The sequence below is a fragment of the Amphibalanus amphitrite genome, unplaced genomic scaffold (genome assembly GCF_019059575.1).
Source record: "Amphibalanus amphitrite isolate SeventyFive unplaced genomic scaffold, NRLGWU_Aamphi_draft 000661F_arrow, whole genome shotgun sequence".
In the NCBI taxonomy this organism is placed as follows: Eukaryota; Metazoa; Arthropoda; class Thecostraca; order Balanomorpha; family Balanidae; genus Amphibalanus; species Amphibalanus amphitrite.
Genome location: NW_024882155.1, coordinates 373,061 through 391,605, shown reverse-complemented (window position 1 = coordinate 391,605; position 18,545 = coordinate 373,061). Strand labels below are relative to the sequence as shown.

At 50.1% G+C, this 18,545-nt stretch overlaps 1 protein-coding gene and 1 non-coding gene across 4 annotated transcripts in view; both read left to right on the top strand.

The window, feature by feature from the left end:
• The first annotated feature begins 1,119 nt into the window (after positions 1 to 1,119).
• LOC122364196 (period circadian protein-like) overlaps positions 1,120 to 18,545 on the top strand; it is a 32,480-nt gene continuing 15,054 nt past the window's right edge. Inside the window, exons 1-23 of one of the 3 annotated variants that reach the window (XM_043334346.1) lie at positions 1,120 to 1,426; positions 3,382 to 3,525; positions 4,592 to 4,666; positions 6,657 to 6,813; positions 8,016 to 8,085; positions 8,351 to 8,445; positions 8,752 to 8,950; positions 9,579 to 9,688; positions 10,125 to 10,230; positions 10,463 to 10,651; positions 11,054 to 11,208; positions 11,436 to 11,549; positions 12,042 to 12,167; positions 13,121 to 13,239; positions 13,612 to 13,715; positions 14,056 to 14,197; positions 14,751 to 14,865; positions 15,405 to 15,526; positions 16,468 to 16,592; positions 17,089 to 17,294; positions 17,534 to 17,616; positions 17,861 to 17,921; positions 18,285 to 18,392. In XM_043334346.1, the coding sequence (XP_043190281.1) occupies positions 3,383 to 3,525; positions 4,592 to 4,666; positions 6,657 to 6,813; positions 8,016 to 8,085; positions 8,351 to 8,445; positions 8,752 to 8,950; positions 9,579 to 9,688; positions 10,125 to 10,230; positions 10,463 to 10,651; positions 11,054 to 11,208; positions 11,436 to 11,549; positions 12,042 to 12,167; positions 13,121 to 13,239; positions 13,612 to 13,715; positions 14,056 to 14,197; positions 14,751 to 14,865; positions 15,405 to 15,526; positions 16,468 to 16,592; positions 17,089 to 17,294; positions 17,534 to 17,616; positions 17,861 to 17,921; positions 18,285 to 18,392 (2,724 nt within the window). In that variant the 5' untranslated portion in view covers positions 1,120 to 1,426; position 3,382. The remainder of the gene's footprint in view (positions 1,427 to 3,381; positions 3,526 to 4,591; positions 4,667 to 6,656; positions 6,814 to 8,015; positions 8,086 to 8,350; positions 8,446 to 8,751; positions 8,951 to 9,578; positions 9,689 to 10,124; positions 10,231 to 10,462; positions 10,652 to 11,053; positions 11,209 to 11,435; positions 11,550 to 12,041; positions 12,168 to 13,120; positions 13,240 to 13,611; positions 13,716 to 14,055; positions 14,198 to 14,750; positions 14,866 to 15,404; positions 15,527 to 16,467; positions 16,593 to 17,088; positions 17,295 to 17,533; positions 17,617 to 17,860; positions 17,922 to 18,284; positions 18,393 to 18,545) is intronic. The other 2 variants (XM_043334345.1, XR_006253507.1) reach the window with 2 other exon arrangements.
• Positions 13,432 to 13,505, top strand: Trnan-guu. Its single transcript has one exon. It is a non-coding gene; the product is annotated as a tRNA-Asn (tRNA).

Genomic DNA, 18,545 nt, shown 5'->3' with positions numbered 1-18,545 from the left:
AAGAGAGAAGAGAAGAGAGAGAGAGAGAGAGAGTGGAAAACGAGAAGAGAGAGAGAGGAGAGAGAGAGGAGGAGAGAGAGAGAGAGAGAGAGAAAGAGAGAGAGAGGAGAGAGAGAGAGAGAGAGAGAGAGAGAGAGAGAGAGAGAGAGAAGAGCCCTGAAGCGGCAGCTCGCTGATAGGAACTGCCATCAGCCGCTCGCCATTCAAGCCCCGACCACAGGTCCTCGGCTCGGAGCCACTCGTGCCGACCCGGTCGGAGACAAAGGGGACAACGGCACGTTCCGGGGCTGAAGGGTTCGACAGGTGACCGCCGTCAGCAGGGTCAGGCCAGCCGTGGCAACATTAGGTCGTTAAGATAAGAACAACGGTAGCGGCAATGCAGTCCAGTGGCGGATCCAGGGGGGGGGGCAAAATGGGCATTTGCCCCCCCCCCCCAAACGGCATGATTTTAACATTACGCCTATGGACGATGCATGGAAAGAATCGATAAATTTTTATGGTTTGCCCCCCCAAACCTCTGAGCTGGATCCGCCTCTGATGCAGTCGGGAGGCGGAAGCGAACCACTTACAGTCCCATTGGACTGAGCAAGGCGCTGCAGTAGGTAGACGTTAGGGGCAGGGCCACTGGAGATATACCGTGCGGCAATAACATTAACGGCAATGGCATGGATCTGTTGCACGGTCCAACAAGTACAGTTTCACCCTAGGCCGTCTAATCACTTGAATAGGTGTCTAAGGAACTTATTAAGATATGGGATTGGGGCCTGTCAATTGTGATTGAAGATTGTGAGTTGTAACAATGGGATCGGATGAGCCCTTGCCGAGCGTTTATTAGCGCTGCTGGCGTCACCTGTATCAGCTGAAGATGTATGCTAGCGCCACCTGCAGGGGTTGGCACAGTTATAAGTAGGGGTGGGTTCGTCATGTATGTTTTGCGTTTTATTTTAATTTTTGCTTATCGCAAAGTTCAAAAGGATGTTGGAGAAAAATATCATTTATTGTTTATTTTAAAGCTTTGCTTAAATTGTGACAGCAACGCTACTCCCTAATGAAAAATTTAATGTGAATAACTATTGGCAAACTAGAACGAACGTATTCTCAGAAATTCACATGTTTGATGTCCGTGTCAACGTGACCGCCTGCGAAACGTACATTTCGCTTTACCTGCGATTGGATTTGCGCATTTGCTGGTTGTGCAGTAAACTTTCGGTTGGGTAGTTTGTGGAAGGAATACTGCTGTGCTAGTTCTGTGATGCAAGTAAACTGTTGAGGCCTGGAAGTTTGTGTTGGAAGCCTCACAAGTTCCATAGCTGGGGTTCCGGTTCCAGTGTCAGTAGGTACTAAAATTTATTGGAAATGGCACTTTTGCCTCCTGGGTAGTGCATATTGATTATTTCATTTTCATTTTCGAGTAACACCATATCAGGTAAGTTTTCGGCTGGGGCTACATCCATGACTAAGGCATTATGTTGATGTGCATTCAGGTTCAGTGATGTTTTCATCGAAATGGATTCATTATCAGGCATTATGTTGGATTGGGATTGCACATCATTCATCAACATTGACATGGTGGAGCAGTGCATCACTTCATCAACACATTAGGTGCCAATGTTTATTTAAAACTAGGAATTGGAGGCAGCTGAAACTTGAAGGTTGGACTTCACTTAGCTATCTGGATGACGGTGAAAACAGGGCGCCTGGGCCCTGGGGCAATTTGATCAAGGCTCTTGAAATTCACTCGCATAAACCACATGACGTCCAGCATGTCAATGTAGAAGGTGTTTAGAGGGGGAGAAGTTCTTAATAGTCACATGACTCAATATGCCCTCCAACGCCCTGTTTTCACCGGCATCCAGCTATTTTGCTGCTTTGAATTGTCAGTCACTGCAAGTGCATTGAATGGCAGGCAGATCAATGGATCATTCATCTCACTAAAGCAGCATTGTGGACTATGGTGATGCTGATGATTATACAGAAGGAAAATAGTTGACTGCTTCCTACCAATGCATGCAATAATTATTGAACTTGTCAAAATGTGCCTGGCTCTAAAATATTGATATTGATAAGGACAAGGTAGGTACCTAGGTAGATGAGTTGCTGATGAGTGTTCCATTCACAAGACGAGGCAAGACACAACTAGAAGACAAAACGACATTGTTGTTAGGTATGGCAAAGGATTTTACAAAGTACCTACCTATTGCACACTTGATTGCTTCAGAAAAGCAACAGTTAAAAAGGAAATATGTAGAGTTCAGGAAAAATTAAATTAAAATAACAGATGCTAACACCATTTTGAAGAACAGAACAAGCTATTAATGATTCAGCTGTGTCAAAGAAAGGTGTAATTCATTGTAGCTGTTCCCTGCAGCTACATAGTTTCTAGTGTAGTTGCATTTGTTGTTGCTCTTGAGCCTGCTTTGCATTTTTTTTATAAGCACAATGGTACACCAACTGTGTGCATATTGATCAATCAACCCATGATTCCATGCATTCATTCAGAGATATTTGTTTGTTTTGGTCTCCAATTAAGTTACCTGGATATTAGGGCAACTTCAGGTTACAGTGAAGTTTTTACAAACTAGCAAATATTGTTCTGACAGCAATTTCTGGTGGCATGAATAAGTAAGACCAAATGTTTTTTTAAAATTTCATGAAAATCAGCTCATTTAAAAGAAATGGATGACAGCAAGTGCTACCTTGCATTTGGCATTGTTACCTATGTTATTCGTATTACCTCAGATCATAGATGTGTTCAGCTTTCTCCTCTTTAGTAATGCTTCTGTTGCCACACATCTTGTCAAACTGCTTTTGAAAGATAATTAAGCTGTATGCTTAAAACCCAGGGCAAAAAGTATAAATTAAAGGAATATTGTAAGCCGAACAATAACATGACATTTTTATGACCCATACTCTCAGTTTTAACCACCTACTATGTTTTATCTATGGTGACCTTGTGACGCAAGTCTATTATTTGCTCAGCAACCCATTTGATATCATTTGCTGGGTTCCAGTTCTCTATTGGGGGCATTGTGATGTGAAGCCTGTGTGGCCGTCGTCTCGCCAATACACGTGACACGTCGGCTGTTAGTGGCGTCAATGAGTGACATATCAGATAGTGGTGTCATATGTCACCCTGGCCGTCAGTGACGTGAGTGACACGTCCGACAGTGACGTTCGTTACATGTGGGCGTCCGCCAACGTACCGTGACGTGACACCCGTCAGTCACGGTAAATATGAGTAATTCCCGAACGTTCGTGACCCGTAGGTACCCGCTGGTCCTCAGGATGTTGGAGACCGGCTTACCGTGACGTGACACCCGTCAGTCACGGTAAATATGAGTAGTTCTCGAACGTTCGTGACCCGTGGCCGCCGCTCCTCAGGATGTGTGACGCGCCAGGAGCCGTGGAGAAGCCGCCGACCTGCGCGGAACAGACCAGCACCAGCACGGACAAAGACAGCTCAGAGGCGGGCGCCGAGTCCAACCGTGACTCCGGCTATGGACCCTCCACCGGCACGCAGAGAAGGTAACGGTGCGCCGTGGGACAATAGGGGAAGGACGGTCCGCCAATGGCATTTCGGGCCAGGCGTTGGGAAATGTCGATGCCTGATTTGGAATGTTCCGCCTGATGGGTGTTCGCACATCATTTTTAGAGTGCAGACCGAACGACAAAAGCTAGTTGCCGGAGCTCATGTGTTGGCACCTCCCGTCCTTTTTGGGTACCTACCGATCTTGCACGTTTTTTCGCGACTATTCTCTGTTTTACGTAGTTCTCTCGCCTTTCGCCAACTGGCTTTAGCTAGCGACGCAAGCTTAACGACAAGCTTTTTCAGCCTTCAGCCTTCTACCACATGTTTTCAAGTGGGCAACCAGTTACTAGGACATGGGAGTTACTAGCTTCTCTCCGAAATTCTGCAAGGTGATCATTCAATCGGCTACCAGGTTTTTTGCAAACTTTAAATATTTGCACTTATGACTACCATACCTGATGATAATGATAATTGTTAATGATCTTTATAGAATAATATGATCTGCTCTTGTCTTGACTAACGATACATTTTTACTAGTAACGAAATTGATTTGTGACGGCATTCCGCATCACAAAGATCATTAGTGATCGGTACCGTTTTTCACGATGACTTTTTATGAGTTAAAGCTAATTGGTTTTCAATTCAGGGTGCGCCAATGTACAGTATAAGCGTCGGAAGCGATAGTAAGACATATAATCTCATTATTTTAATGAAGTAAATTGTTCTGACCCGGCATTGACCATTTAATTTCCAAAACGACAGTTTTTTTTTATTCAACGCGATTCGATTAGACGAACGCAGACGCAGTGGTACCAGCCGCTGGTACCACTGCGTCTCAGCGCATACTAATGCGAATGTGTCCGTGACAATCTTGCAATAAGCCATCGGCTTGCAATCTCTCCCGATTTGATGTAGCCTGGTGACGGTGATCTATGGACATAGAGGCTAAATCACGTACTGTCACCATCTTTCTACCAGTGTATTTCGTCAGTACCTACAAACAGCTCATAACGGTGCTCTGTATAATTGTGACACCGTCGTTCCCCCTCGTGTGTTTTGCAGCAGTACAAACAGCTCGTTTAGCCGCGGCTGTTTCTCTGGCGAGGAGAGTCATCGCTCCAGTGGCAGTGAGACAAGGTAAGTTCCGAACAAAAAAAAAAACTATGCTACTGAACACAGTAAACACGATAAAGTAGTTTTCCATCTGGCATATGCTCGCAGTATACTCGTCATGCACATATTTCAATGATAGGGCGGAATCACGCCATATTCGTCTGACACGTGCTGGTGTAAAGAAGACGAAGCTTCTGCGTTTCTGCGACATAAGCGCACACGACGTAAATGCGTCGATGTTGAGCAATCTTAATGGAAAGTGACTCTGATATGCCTCCGACTTGCGTCATCCGTTTTGCGTATGCACGCATCTCATCGAAATCCACCTAAAGGACGTTGCTTTTCAATGTCTATGACATATTTTCCGTGAGCATGATATGGTAGAGGATACGTGCGCACAGTGTCTCGTTGAACTTATATACCGGGCACGAAGAGGTCCCGTTTTCGAGATCATTGCTACCTACTCATATGGTGAGGCCAAACACCAAGCGCATACCTCTAACATTTGTGCTCCAGGTAATTTGAACTGCTCACTGATCAAACGATCGCCCAGTACGAACATTGGAAGTTATTTCACATTCGCGGCTCGATTCTATGAGCCTATTTTGTAGCGTTTGTTCCGTATGGTTTTGCAAGTGATACGCCAATTGATGAATGGTTGCTCACGAATAGATAAGAACAAAATATGTGGAATGCAATATGTAATGTATGCCCATTATACAATGTATGCCCAGATACCTATGTCATATATGTGTGCCCAGGAATGTATTATGTAATGTATGCCCAGATACCTAGGTACGTCCTACATGCGCATATAATGATTCCTCAAAACTGTTAGTCAGTTGCCATATTATCATCAGCTTTCTCGTCCTGTTTCACACTGTCACGTTTAGGAAGTATCTCAGTTATCCACAGTTACAGGTGCAATTTCGCGTCCCGTTCGGGCAATACAGATCATGTTTACGATAAGATGAGATGCTCAAGAATTTCTTCGTAGCGTAGTTTATCATCTCGGAATCCTACCCACTGAAGTCGTTTTAATATAATTTATTAGATACCTAATAAAAATATTTCTTTACGTAGGCATTGCCAATGATTATGTGTAATTGCTACTCCCGGGCTGCTCGCTCCTGGCCACTCGAATTTCAGTCGATGAAATTAATATCTACGCCTCTGCGTCGCATAATGTTACAGTTAATGTTAGGGATATCGATGTACAAAGGCTGTATAGGTGATATTCTACCCTGGTAAAGCTCCAGTTAACCGTAGAGTGTTAATGTTATATCCGTTCATACGGCGAATTGCGTCATTCATACAGAACCGACAGCCGACAGGATACCAAGCTCGCCACTCGTCAGTTCACCTCTTACGTAACACACTAAGCTGTCAGGTTCGTTGAGGCCGTTTATTACAGCAGCGCTCCATTTTCAATGGAAAATTCTGGAGCTCGTGAAGATAGCGCCATGGCAATGCTCGAGTCACGTCCGGTCACGGGTGCCAAGAAAACGTGCACGTAACATGTTTGTCGGAGATTGGTTATTACATTAATTGCTCGTGCCAGATATTTATTATACTAGCGAAGCTATATGAAGCCTAAGGAATGCCGATATATCTAAAGGCATATGGTATTGTGAATTTCGAACTAAGGACACAGTACTTCGAGTTCAAAAACTGTTTGCTTAGCCGTTTTATCACGTGCGAGCTGTATTCCCATGCGCAGTGTCACGCATCCATTGCCGACACAGGCTAACCAAGAGTCCAAGACATCGTCAATTTATTTCTGGCGTCACTAAAGCACAGCTTTTCTTCAAATCTACACCGGGATGGCTTGGACGGTTGGACCCCGGCAGGGGACACCCGGTTATGCCTTTTCCTGCACGGGATGTGTAGATGGTCCTGTATGCGCAATGCGCATAGGTATACAATTCCATTCATTTCTGTTTTCAACCCGTCCCCCGTTATCCCGGTGTCGACTGTCGGTCTGACGCCTCTCCTGTGTCTGCGCTTCCTGCAGCAGCGGCCGGCTGGCGCTGGCCCCGGGCGCGGCGCCCAGCGCCCCGACCGGTCACCCGGCGCCCGCGGGCACCAAGGCCGCCAGGCAGCTGAGCGGAGCGGCCGCCGACTCGGGCCTCACGCCCTCAGAGGATAAGAGCGTTGAAGATTCTTTCCAGGTGAGCTGGGGAAGAGCGTGTCCGGACGGCCGCTCCGCGAGCCAGGGTGTGGTGATTGGTGAGCGTTTGTGACTTCAAACGTGCCGGAGGTTTGTGAACACAATTATAATGCAGTTAGCATAGACTTGGAAGCGCCAGTGTTGCTACATATAACGTATCTAAAAGGAGACCAGAAAGATAACGATGCACTTAGCACCTACATAAGTTGATTACGGAGCGAGCGAAGCGAGCGTAGTCTTTCCTTAGATTAACGGAAATTTCTGAGTATGAGCGGCCGGCCGGCCGTGGTCACGCTTTTGCGACGCTTATATCTCAGCAACCACTTGACCGATTTACACGCGGTAATTTTTGTAGGGTAGCTTCATTCCTTCTACCAAGTATTGGACTATTCCCGATGCATGTGGGTGACCCCTTATGCACGTGCCACGTGCAAAACGAAGAGGTGTCACTTTTGTAATTGTTGCAATATCTCGGTAACTACTTGGCCGATTGCGCTGAAAGTTGGCATGTAGCTAGGCACCCACTAGGCAATGCATATCCATGTGCCAGAGTTGGGGTGCTGCTGCACGTGCGCACGTGCAGGGGTCGATTCCAGATCTCGAGAACGGCTGGACCGATGGCGCTCAAATTTGGTACATGGTTAGGGACCGGTTAGTAGGGTGCAGTGCAAAAGTCAGTTGGGACCCATTTTGCACGTGCGCACGTGCAGGGTGCCGCTTCCAGATCTCGAGAACGGCTGGGCCGATTGTGCTCAAATTTGGCACATCGCTAGAGACCGGTTAGTAGGGTGCCGTGCACAAGTCAGCTGGAGGTACCCCCTCGAAATTTCGCACGTGCAAGGCTCACCCTCTCGCTCGCTCCGTTAGTCGCCCCAAAAGGCGTTATACTGGTTATAATTTGCATCAATTTCCATAAATTGCCTTCTGTTCGTTAATGTAAGCATTAAACATCCGGCTCGGTACATTCAGTCTATTAATGCATTTAAAACCATATTCGATAACTCCCTTCTTGTTGTCATGTGGTAAATATTTTCGGTCGATTTAATGTTCCCATTCAGAGTCTGAAGTGTCTGCTCCAATGTTTACCGACGTGATCTCACTCTCACGAGCTGAGGTACGTCTCACTGGGTGGTCGGTAGTGTCTGTTGACCTATATCCAGGACGGGGTGGACCGATGACCTCGTCTGCAATGTCTGTTGCCAGGCGGCGCTACAGAAGGGAGCCTACCAACATGTCATGTCATACGTGCGGAAAATCCTGGAGTGGGAAAAAGGTGCGTGACGTGACAGTACTGCAACGATCAAATGTCAAGATGAAGACATGTTATATGTAATCCTGAACTTCTGATCAACATTGATAATGATAAATATTATTGATTTCTTATATTTCATCAGACTGCTCTAGTTACAGACCAAGTTGTCGGTTGTCAACATTTTTAGCGAACACCAATGCTAGGTAGAAATGGACTTACTGTAACCAAACTTCGCTTCTATTTGATTTTTCAAAACTAAACTTGGTCTTTTTGTGTTTATGTGCAGCGCGTGTGGGCGAGGTGAGCTCCTCGGTACCGGCCTCCTCTGCTGAGAAGGAGGACAGCGCCGGAGCGTCGGCCGAGGACAGCGAGCCGCCAGCGGTGAGCAGATTCTGACAGCGTCATCATTTTATAATTCGCTGACGGGGATGAATTTTATAGCGCATGGTCTACGATATTATTCATAATCATTAGCTTTGTTATGTCGACACTCGACAGGGAAGGAAAAATGATTATTTTCTGACGTTTTGAATCTCATAAATGACTTGAAGGAAGCGGTGAAATCATGCATTTTTACGCTGTGAAGTAATGTTCAAAATAAAATGGTCCATAGCTGCAGGAGCTTAAACTACAGTTGCTCATTTTGAGCGCTGCTGAGTGCTGACCCTCCCCGCCCCTCGCTGACAGCGTCTGGAGGTGCTGGTCAGCCTGCGCAAGGGCACTGTGGTGCGCACCTCCGGCAGCATGGCCGAGCTGCTAGGCTACCCACCAGACATGTGGGTGGGTCGCAGCTTCATCGACTACATCTACCCGCGGGACCGCGCCTCCTTCACCAACACCATCAACGACATGGGAGTCGACGTGGATGGCCTCATCAGCAACAAAGGTGGGCGCCACCGCTGGCAGAGTGCTGTGGGTGTGCTGAGAGTGTGGTGACTGCCCTTTCTGGTTAGCATTACACACTGTAACGCTACGACCAGGACCTGGTACTATCATCAGGGGTAGGCACTGCTGGACGCTGGTCAGTAGCATCGCTTTTCTGTTCTGTGGTACAGTGCCTTCATATTCGATACGGCTCGTCCATGACGGCAATGCTTCCCGTAGTACCGCTTCCCTGTACCAACACTTCATGGTACGGCTACCCCGTGTTGATGGATGAGCTACCGTCGGTCTTTGTGCTGTGTTCAGTGCAGGAGAACCTGTTTATTAGGCCAGAGAGGCCCCAGTGAGCCCACTTCCTTGTACGCACCGTGCACTGGCCTTTGCAGAACACATGAGATATTAGACGGCTGCTGTCGGGTTATATCAACAGATTTTCCGGTTCTATCATGACGTCATGTAATGTCAACAGTTGCCGCCGTTCAGACTCCGACCTCGTGAGGATGGTCCCATGGTGACACAACTGTACCCTTCATGAACCGGCGCCGGAGGCCCTGGCACGTGCGGGGTAAACGTGACTGTGGAATGCCGAGCCGCGGCCACTCCCTGTTGACCGCTGGACTGTGTGTCGACAGACGGCTCCACTAGCTCCAGTCAGCTGTTCTGCCGGCTGCGCCATCACCGCGGACTCAAGTCGGTCGGTTTTAACGTGGTCAGCCACTCGCACATCTACCGGCCCTTCCAGGTGAGTTACCGGTCACCGGTAACGGTCACGGTCACATTTACTAACCGATCCAGGTGGTCGTGGTCCAGGTATCCCTACCGGCGGTCTCACGGGTCACAATGACAATTAACCACCGTTCTAGGTGTTCTTTACGCTTGCTGAAAATATTGCAATTCTATTCTGTAGCTGAAGCGATGGTGGTTGCGATGGAACTTCAGAGCAGCGTTCAATCGTTAGCGGGTGTGGTTGAATGCTTCTAAACAAGTGTATGCTCTGGTGTGTTTCATTTGGAAAGCCATGAGCAGCTGAATGCCGTTGATATTCATTTCGGACTTCGGACGATCCAATGTATATCTGCGCAGCTGCTACTGCTAGTGAGTCCAATACGTAGCGTCTGGGCTGGCCTCTCCCTGTGCTGACTGCTGACCCTCCCCGGTGTTTGTGTCTGCGCGCGCAGCTGCGGATCCTGTTCCACGACCTGAAGCTGGACCAGCTCAGCGGCGAGGGTCCGTGCATCCTGGTGGTGGCTGACGTGCTCCAGCCGGCATACAAGTCCACGCCAGGTCAGTGTCGCATCCGGCAGTACAACCACCGCTACGCTACTGCTTCTATGCAGTGTTCTTCCAGCTAATTCTATTTTACCTATTCTTCTGTTCCGTGTACTAAGTTGACAACACATTGAAACAGATGCGAGGTGCATAGGAAATTCGAAATCGGAAATCGTGTATGTCCCTTGGCTGGCTCGCTCCCATGGTGATCCATCTAACCGCTGACCCACACTCTCTTCATTTCCAGAGGGCGTCCACCCGGGTTTCCGTAACCTGGACTTTTCGATGCGCCACACTGCCCAGTGCCGCGTCGACCAGTACGACTCTCAGGGTATCACGCTTCTAGGCTTCCTGCCGCAGGACGTGGTTGGTCGGAGCATGGTCGATCTCTTCCATCCGGAGGACCTGCCCGCCATCAAAGACGTCTACAGGAAAGGTGAGGGTCGGACGGACATCGGACTGGCACAGCTGTATTAGGAGTAACTTAACTACTATTACAGCTCGACTCGCTGACTGTACTGCAGTATTCGCAGGCTACTGGTCAGTGGTCGCTCTGGCGTGTGAGCTGGAACAGCTGGCATGAGTTAGGTGGTTAGGTAACCTATAATTGTTTTCATAGGTTCTGCCGTCCGTTTTATTTTCGAGCTGCCGCTTTAGTAACGTTACCGAACATAAACCGCCCCTTCTAAACGTTTTCCTTCCTTAAGTGATCCCGTGGTTGGTTTTACCACCCAACGTTACCGAACTCATGATTTCAGTGACCCAACAGACTGTGCATTCCACCTGACCTCCTGAGTGCCCCACCTGACCTCAGCTCTCACCCCTCCTCTCTCTTCAGTGACCCAGCGTACGGGCACGCCGTTCCGTAGTCGCCCGTACCGCCTGCGGGCCCATAACGGCTGCTACGTCGGCATGGAAACCGACTGGAGCTGCTTCGTCAACCCCTGGTCCAACCGCATCGAGGCAGTCATCTGCAAACACAGAGTCATCAAGGTAGGACGTGGGAGGTAGTGGCTTTGAGGTCGGAAACCGGCAGTTACGCCATTGAATAATGTTTCTTCGTTGTAGTTGACTGAAAGCGGGGGTGGCGGACGAAGTTTGTCGATCAACTTTACCGGTGAACTTGTCCACTGAACTTTCCGCTGTGGGGGCTGCTTCCCTTATGACATATTACGGTACTCCGGGCTGAATACCTTCAGCATGTTCTGCCCCTTTCTCAGGCGCCGAGCAACCTCAACATCTTTGACGAAGATGAGGAGGATGGAGCCGACTGTGCCGACAAGCTGATGCTCAGGAACAGTCACCGGGTTGATATCGAGAACATTCTCTCCAAGGTAATTTTGTGCATGGCCACGAGCGCTGCTGAATGGGTCACGAGCAACCGGCGCTATCTGAGGATGTTTGTGTCGCTGTCACGTTGCAATAGTTATTTTGGTGACAGTGGGATCGAGTAGCGTTCGTTTTGTGTTGTCTACTTTCGATTAGTGTCGTTTTGCAGTGGGCAAGGGCATTCCGTTTTTCACAGTTTGAATCATGATAAGTAAGTCGGGTTAATGACTACCCATATGGTGAGATATGGGGTATCGTGATTGTTTTCGCTTTGTGTGGTGGCTGTCGGTTCTGTAACGGATGTCCGTTTCGTGACCGGCCTCCGTTTTGTGACATGTCCGTTTGTAACAGGTGCCCGTTTTATGAGTTCCTGAAACGTAAGATGTCCGTTTTGTAAGGGTTTCCATGTTGTAACGGATGTCCGTTCTGCATTACTGGTATCCGTCTGATGACTGTTGATCATTTTCTGACATACGGTTCCTGCCGTTCCACGACAGGCGCTGCCGGCGGCCGACAGCAAGGCCTCGTACCTGACACAGCGCCGCCGCCGACTGGTGGCTCTCATGGAGAGTCTCATCAGCGACCTCGAGGAAACTGTCGACCAGCCGGCTACGCCAGACCAGGTGAGGGAGGGTAGAGAGCTGACCGAGACAGAAAGGAGGAAACGGTCGATGAGCCGGCTACACCTGATCAGGTAAAGGAGGGGGAAAGAAGGAGCGGGGAGGAGACAGTCGACCAGCCGGCCACACCCGATCAGGTGAGGGAAAGATGGATAAGAGAGCAGACGGCTGCTTGAGGTACGGGATGGGCCGGGAAAGAAAAGAGTAGAGAGCACCAGGAGGGGAGACTGTGCGTCAGATGGCTCTGACTATAAGGTTTGTAACGGCCTTGTTTCGGTGCGCTCACTTTTAATTGTATGTGTTTTTTTTGTGTGTGTGTGTTCGTGTGAGTATCGTTCGGCATAGTCGGTTGACGGTTCTTCCATTCTGCGTTCCCTATCTGAGAGGAAACTTGAATGGATTCAAATTTTGCCGATTACAGGCGATCATAAGTCATAACTCCGATCTAATAACGCGACGTTTATTTGTAACACGGAAGTCGATAAATAACCTCAGGAACCACGAATTATATGTCCTATTTTCATGTTGCATAGTATTGCATATCTCTTGAATAGATCACCAGAAACGTAGAGAACGTTCCGGTAGGTAGATCTTTGGAATTTACGCGTGAGCCCTGCTATCAACGGGATATGGCGTCACACTCGCCGCCTACCAATCATATGCCACAGCTGATGTGACGTCACACCTCCCGCCGGCCAGCCACCGGTTGCAATCAAGGCCGCGGCGTTTCGTAACACTATAGTACTATAAAAGGTTAACTAATGTCAGTTGCGATTTTTAGTTGCCTACTGCCGTCAACTGTTGAGTAGCTTGCAGCTGACGATTAAAGGCTGCTGTAATAGGTTGGGAGGTGGTGATGCGTTTGTATCGTAGTTTGGCGACGTTCTGTGCATTGTGCGGTGGCTGGTCTATGCTCGTTCCGGTGCCTGTGAAAGAGGCTGCGTGTCTGCCGACAGGACCACACGTCCGTGCCCGGTGACGTGTCGCCGCACACGTCTGAGCGCGGCTCGCCTGCGCCCATCTCAGTCAGCGTGCCCAACTACGTCCAGCTCAACTACAAGGAGACCATCAACAGGTGGGCAAGACAGGTCGCAGGATTAGGGCGGGGTTTGGTGCGCTGAGGGAAATTAACGCTAATGGCAAAGCTAGTTATTTTGTCCTGGGTTATGTAAAGAGGTTGAAATTCGAGTAACTTCTGGAGGAGTCAGAGGACACGCCGCAGGGGCCATAAAGTTCGGCTGGTCTTCTACACGCTTGGCGCACAGCTGCCTCCGTGGCGCAATTGGTTAGCGCGTTCGGCTGTTAACCGAAAGGTTGGTGGTTCGAGCCCACCCGGGGGCGACTCGTTTTCGCTTTCGTGAGGGACCCGTAACGCTAAGCGCGATACCGTCGATAACGCTGTTTCAAATACCACCACAAATACCATATCATCTCGTCTCTCCCTCAGATTTTTCGAATCTCATCCGAAAACAGCGATTGGCTCCTCGGACGAGTCTGACTCGAGAAATGACAGCATTGGCGTGGCTGGCCCGTCCTCAGGTAGACGTACCGGTAAGTGCTCACTGCCCACTGCCCCAGCGCCGGTAGACTTTCGCCTGCCCCCTCGTCTGATATATGATACGACCAGGCTCTACAGGCTGACCTGACTGCGTCTCTCTGAGCCTGTCTGTTCCGTGGAGACTTTTCGACTGTCCCCCAGTCTTGGCAACTGCCTGCCTATGTCCAACATCCTACCAGTCTTGACACTGTCTATATCCCGTCTGTCCTCAATCTCGGCAGCGTCTGTTTGGGATTGTTTCCAGTCTTGGCAATTAATTGTCTGTCTGTCTGCCTGTCCGACTGTCTGCGACTCCCCCAGTCTCGCCAGCTGACTGTATCTACCCACCCGCAGCGGCGGTGGCCTCAGCGAGTCTGGACTCGCCGCAGCCGGGCCCCAGCGGGGTGTCGGTACCGACTGGCGGGTCGCGTCACTCGCCGCCGCCGCCGCTCACCAGCTACCACCACCAGCCGCTGACACAGGCCGTGCTCGACAGGTCAGTTATTGGGGCTGAGCGGGCTGAGTGGGCTGAGCCGCCCGGTCCTGATCTCTGGTCCCGCCCCCTGCGTGAGAGCCAGTAATCGGTGCGCACTGCTCCCATGAGCGTGATACGCTGGTATTGCTGTTTGCTATTCATCCATCTGTCTGTCTGCATCTGTCTTTATGCGTCTCTTTTAGTGATGTCAATTACAGAAAATCGGAATACCGATACCAAACCAAATACCAACCAAAACCGTGGGGGAATACCGAAACCGAACCAACTTTGAAAGATGAGGGAAATACCAACTTTTTACCAATTTCTTAGCCTCTTATACATAAGTAAGGGTTCATAATACCAACAAAATACCAAACACATTAGGATTGAAATACCAAATACCAAGTTGGTATCGGTTTGGTATCGGTATACCAAAAAGTTGGTATCCGATTGACATCTCTAGTCTCTTTGCCACTGCCTATTTGGTCTGCAATCTGTCATGTGATTTTTTGTTTGTTTGTTTGTTTGTCTGCCTGTTTGTCACTGACACCCGCCATATTTTGCTGTTGGTCAGACACAATGCTGATATGGAAAAGAACATGCGCCAGTCTCTGGGACCGAAGAAGCATATTTGTCACAGCAGCAAGTGTAAGATGATCAAACACAACAGCTGCAGCGAACCCAAGAAGGTAAGACCGCTGACAATTCTGAGTACGGTCCCTCGCTTTTTGGCTGGGCAGTGAGTGGCGATGATTCGAAATTTCCCATTGATCTTGAAATTGATTATGGAAGCAATGGGGGTATAATGCTCATATGATTGAATGGCATAGTAATAATATCTTGCGAGTGCATAGCTGTCACAGCAAACAGCCTAGCAAGACGAAAATGTATTACCTCGATCAAGTGTCTGGGGTAGATAATGGATAAGCCACTGTTGTTTCGCCGTTGGTCTCCCCTCCCTCCGCGTCACGCTAGATACTCAGACGTTCCGTACCAGCCAACGGTAGCACCTTGGTAATCCTGTGCTCCTTCCGTGCTCCGCCCTGCCCCAGCAGCCCTGTTATTTCATCTGAGTAACCTCTGTGTTCCTCCCGGGCTCCGCCCTGCTCCGGCAGCCCAGTTAGTACACCTGAGTAACCCCTGTGCCCCCTCCGTGCTCCGCCCTGCTCCGGCACAGCCCCGTTAGTACACCTGAGTAACCCCTGTGCCCCCTCCCGTGCTCCGCCAGGGTCTGGACGAGTTTGAACAGGAGCGTCGGCACGCGATGCTCAACACGGCCGGCTGGCCGGCGCCCAGTGTGTTCTGGCCGCCGTTCTCCGCCTGCCTGACCGGACCCGGAGCGCTGGCTGGGTACGTGCGATATGGTCCGCTGTGGGCTTTGGAACGACAAGCAACTCATGGGTGTGGGGTAGGTTGCGAGGCTGGCTGCTGGGGGAGTGGAGGTGATTCATTGGGCCAAGTTCTGTTATCCGAGTGTAACACTTTCTGTCGATGATAAAAGAATAAAGCAATTACTGCCCGTTTCACGCTTCTTATCCGTTATTGTTCTGTCGTTTTGGAGGATTACTGTTCAAGCTATTCTACACAGTTTTGCTCTGCGCTGCGGGCTCGTCGCTCTCATATACGATGTTTTCATGGTCTCTTGTCCAAGAAACTTTTTTGACTATGTTCAGTGTTTACCGCACTCTGAAAATATGTTCTATATTCTGACTGATAGATCAGCAGCGAATGGCCGTTTTAGATGACTAAGCCCCTCTATGTGCCCCTCTCGGCTGCAGCGCACCTAGCCGTATGACCGCGTCTCTGTCTTCCTCCACCCACAGAGTTGGAGCGGCCGGTGTAAGCCAGTGGGTGGGCGCCGTGTAACTGTCAGTGTCTCTATGTTCTGACCGTGTCTCTATGTTCTCCCTCTCACACAGTGTCGGAGCGGCCGGTGTGAGCCAGTGGGTGTTTGCCGTCTGACCGTGTCTCTATGTTCTCCCTCTCACACAGTGTCGGAGCGGCCGGTGTGAGCCAGTGGGTGTTTGCCGTCTGACCGTGTCTCTATGTTCTCCCTCTCACACAGTGTCGGAGCGGCCGGTGTGAGCCAGTGGGTGGGCGCTGTATGACCGTCTCTCTGTCAGCCCCCCCCCCCCCCACCCACCCACAGTGTCGGAGCGGCCGGTGTGAGCCAGTGGGTGGGTGCCGTCTGACCGTGTCTCTATGTTCTCCCTCTCACCCACAGAGTCGGAGCGGCCGGTGTAAGCCAGTGGGTGGGTGCTGTCTGACCGCGTCTTTATGTCTGCTTACAGTGTCGGAGCGGCCGGTGTGAGCCAGTGGTTGGGCGCCGCCGGACCGGCCGGCGCGCTCCGGCCGCACGGCGTGGCCGTGTTTCAGCCGGTGGAGCCGCCGCCCGTGCCGCCGCAGCCGCATCACGGTGAGGGAGGCAGTGATAACCCCATGGGTAGAAAAGAGTAGTACGGGCTGATCCAGGGGTGGTGGGATACAGTGTGGGAGTTGACAGGGTAGGGCTCTTGATCATCTGAAATGTAATTAACTTGTGTGTCATGTATCTGAAGACATGGCATGTATCTGAAGACAAGGTATGTATCTGAAGACAAGGCATGTATCTGAAGACAAGGCATGTATCTGAAGACAAGGTATGTATCTGAAGACAAGGCATGTATCTGAAGACAAGGACTTGTGTGTATTCTGCAGTGTTACCGGTATCGATGTGTCAGTCTCAATGAGTGGGCCTTTACTGTGTCTAGCATTGCTACTGTACGTACCTCTGTTGTATCTGTAACTGCACTATCACCGAGTTCGCTGTGTTTGTATTTGCAGCCTGGGCCCGCTGTTCCAGCCGCCTCTGAAGGGTGGGCTGATGGGCCCACCTGTGTCCGTTACTGAACGATCCGTGTCTGTGTTTGCAGTTCTGCTGGGCCCGCTGTGCCAGCCACCTCAGCTGATGGGCGGCCTGATGGCGGCCTTTTCCACCGCTCCTCCCCCGGCCGCCGCCGCCGCTGCTGCTGCCGCCGCCTCCCGGAAGCGCCCCGTGTCCCTATCGCTGTCGGTGTCGGCACGGGGAGGTCTGTCGTCGGGAGAGCAGAGCGGAGACTGCACCACCACCACGTCTGAGGTAGGACGCGCCGCCCATTCAGCAGAAAATAGGAGTTTTAAGTTGATCTTATTGAACGACCAGGCGTCCCGTGCTACATCACCCTTTGTCAGACGTTCCATGATGCTGCATTACCGAGCCCTTGCTCTCCGTTCACAGTTCGCACTTGTATTGGCCTGACGTCTCTCATAGTGAAGCAATCCCTGACCTGACTCCTCCCGGTGTTACGGCCGCTGACCCGACCTCTCCCGCTGTTACAGAGTCTCCGTAAGATGAACCTGGATAGCGACGAGGATCTATCGAAAGAGAAGCGCGGCAGTGACCTCACGTTCAGCGACTCCAGGTCAGTGCTAGCGTCGGCGACTCCACGATTCTTCCAATAACCTGTGCGTTTTCCCCTCTGGAATAGGTATCGCTTGTGTAAGGTACGATTGTCGCTCTGCGGATTCTCTGTGCCCATTGGTGTGTGCTTCGTACCGTTTCTCAAGTTCAGCCGTCTGAAGTTTTGTGTATGTTGTCTTATTCGTATCCCCTGTGGCCGCGTGCCTCACCGGCCTGTATGACCGCGTCACCTTCCCTCCCTGCAGTCTCTCCTCGGCTCTGAGGGACGTGGACGGTGTCGGAGACGGATCCAACTTCGGCTGGCCGGTAAGTCTGCGCGGTATTGCTACTTAACTCGTCAGACATGAGTCGGTGCTGTATTTTTGGAAAAGATCAGCGGTAATTTAGATGCTTCAGAGTTCAGTGGCATTACCGATATTGCACTGTCAAGTTTCAGATATCCACTAGTTTCAAAGCATGATACTTGATAAAGCCTAGTTTGATCGAAGCTGTTGATTTGATTGAGTGAAACTTATTTTAGAATAAATACTCGACATGTGAAGTGAGTGAAGGGTGGTAGATTCGGATGACGCTTATAATCGTAATAAACGGTGATGTGACCTACCGCTTAGCACCGTATCGTGACCTAACGCATATTACCGTTCTAATATGAACACGTTTCTTGCGCAGAGTTACCACCCGCGTCACGCCGCCGCTGTCCGTGATGAGGACCAGCCAGCGGGCTACGGGCCGTCGTCCTCGCAGATGGAGGAACCCAAACAAAAGCCGGTTCTCATGGTGAGTGGGTACTCCGAGCGCTCGCCGCTACCCCTGAAGGGTGGCAAGCAGGTCACCTGGACTCTTACTCAAATTTTATTTTAATGAATTTCGATGTATTTTAACGCGGTGTGTTTTAGGCTTTTAGTTCTGGCTTTTACTGTCTTTGTACCT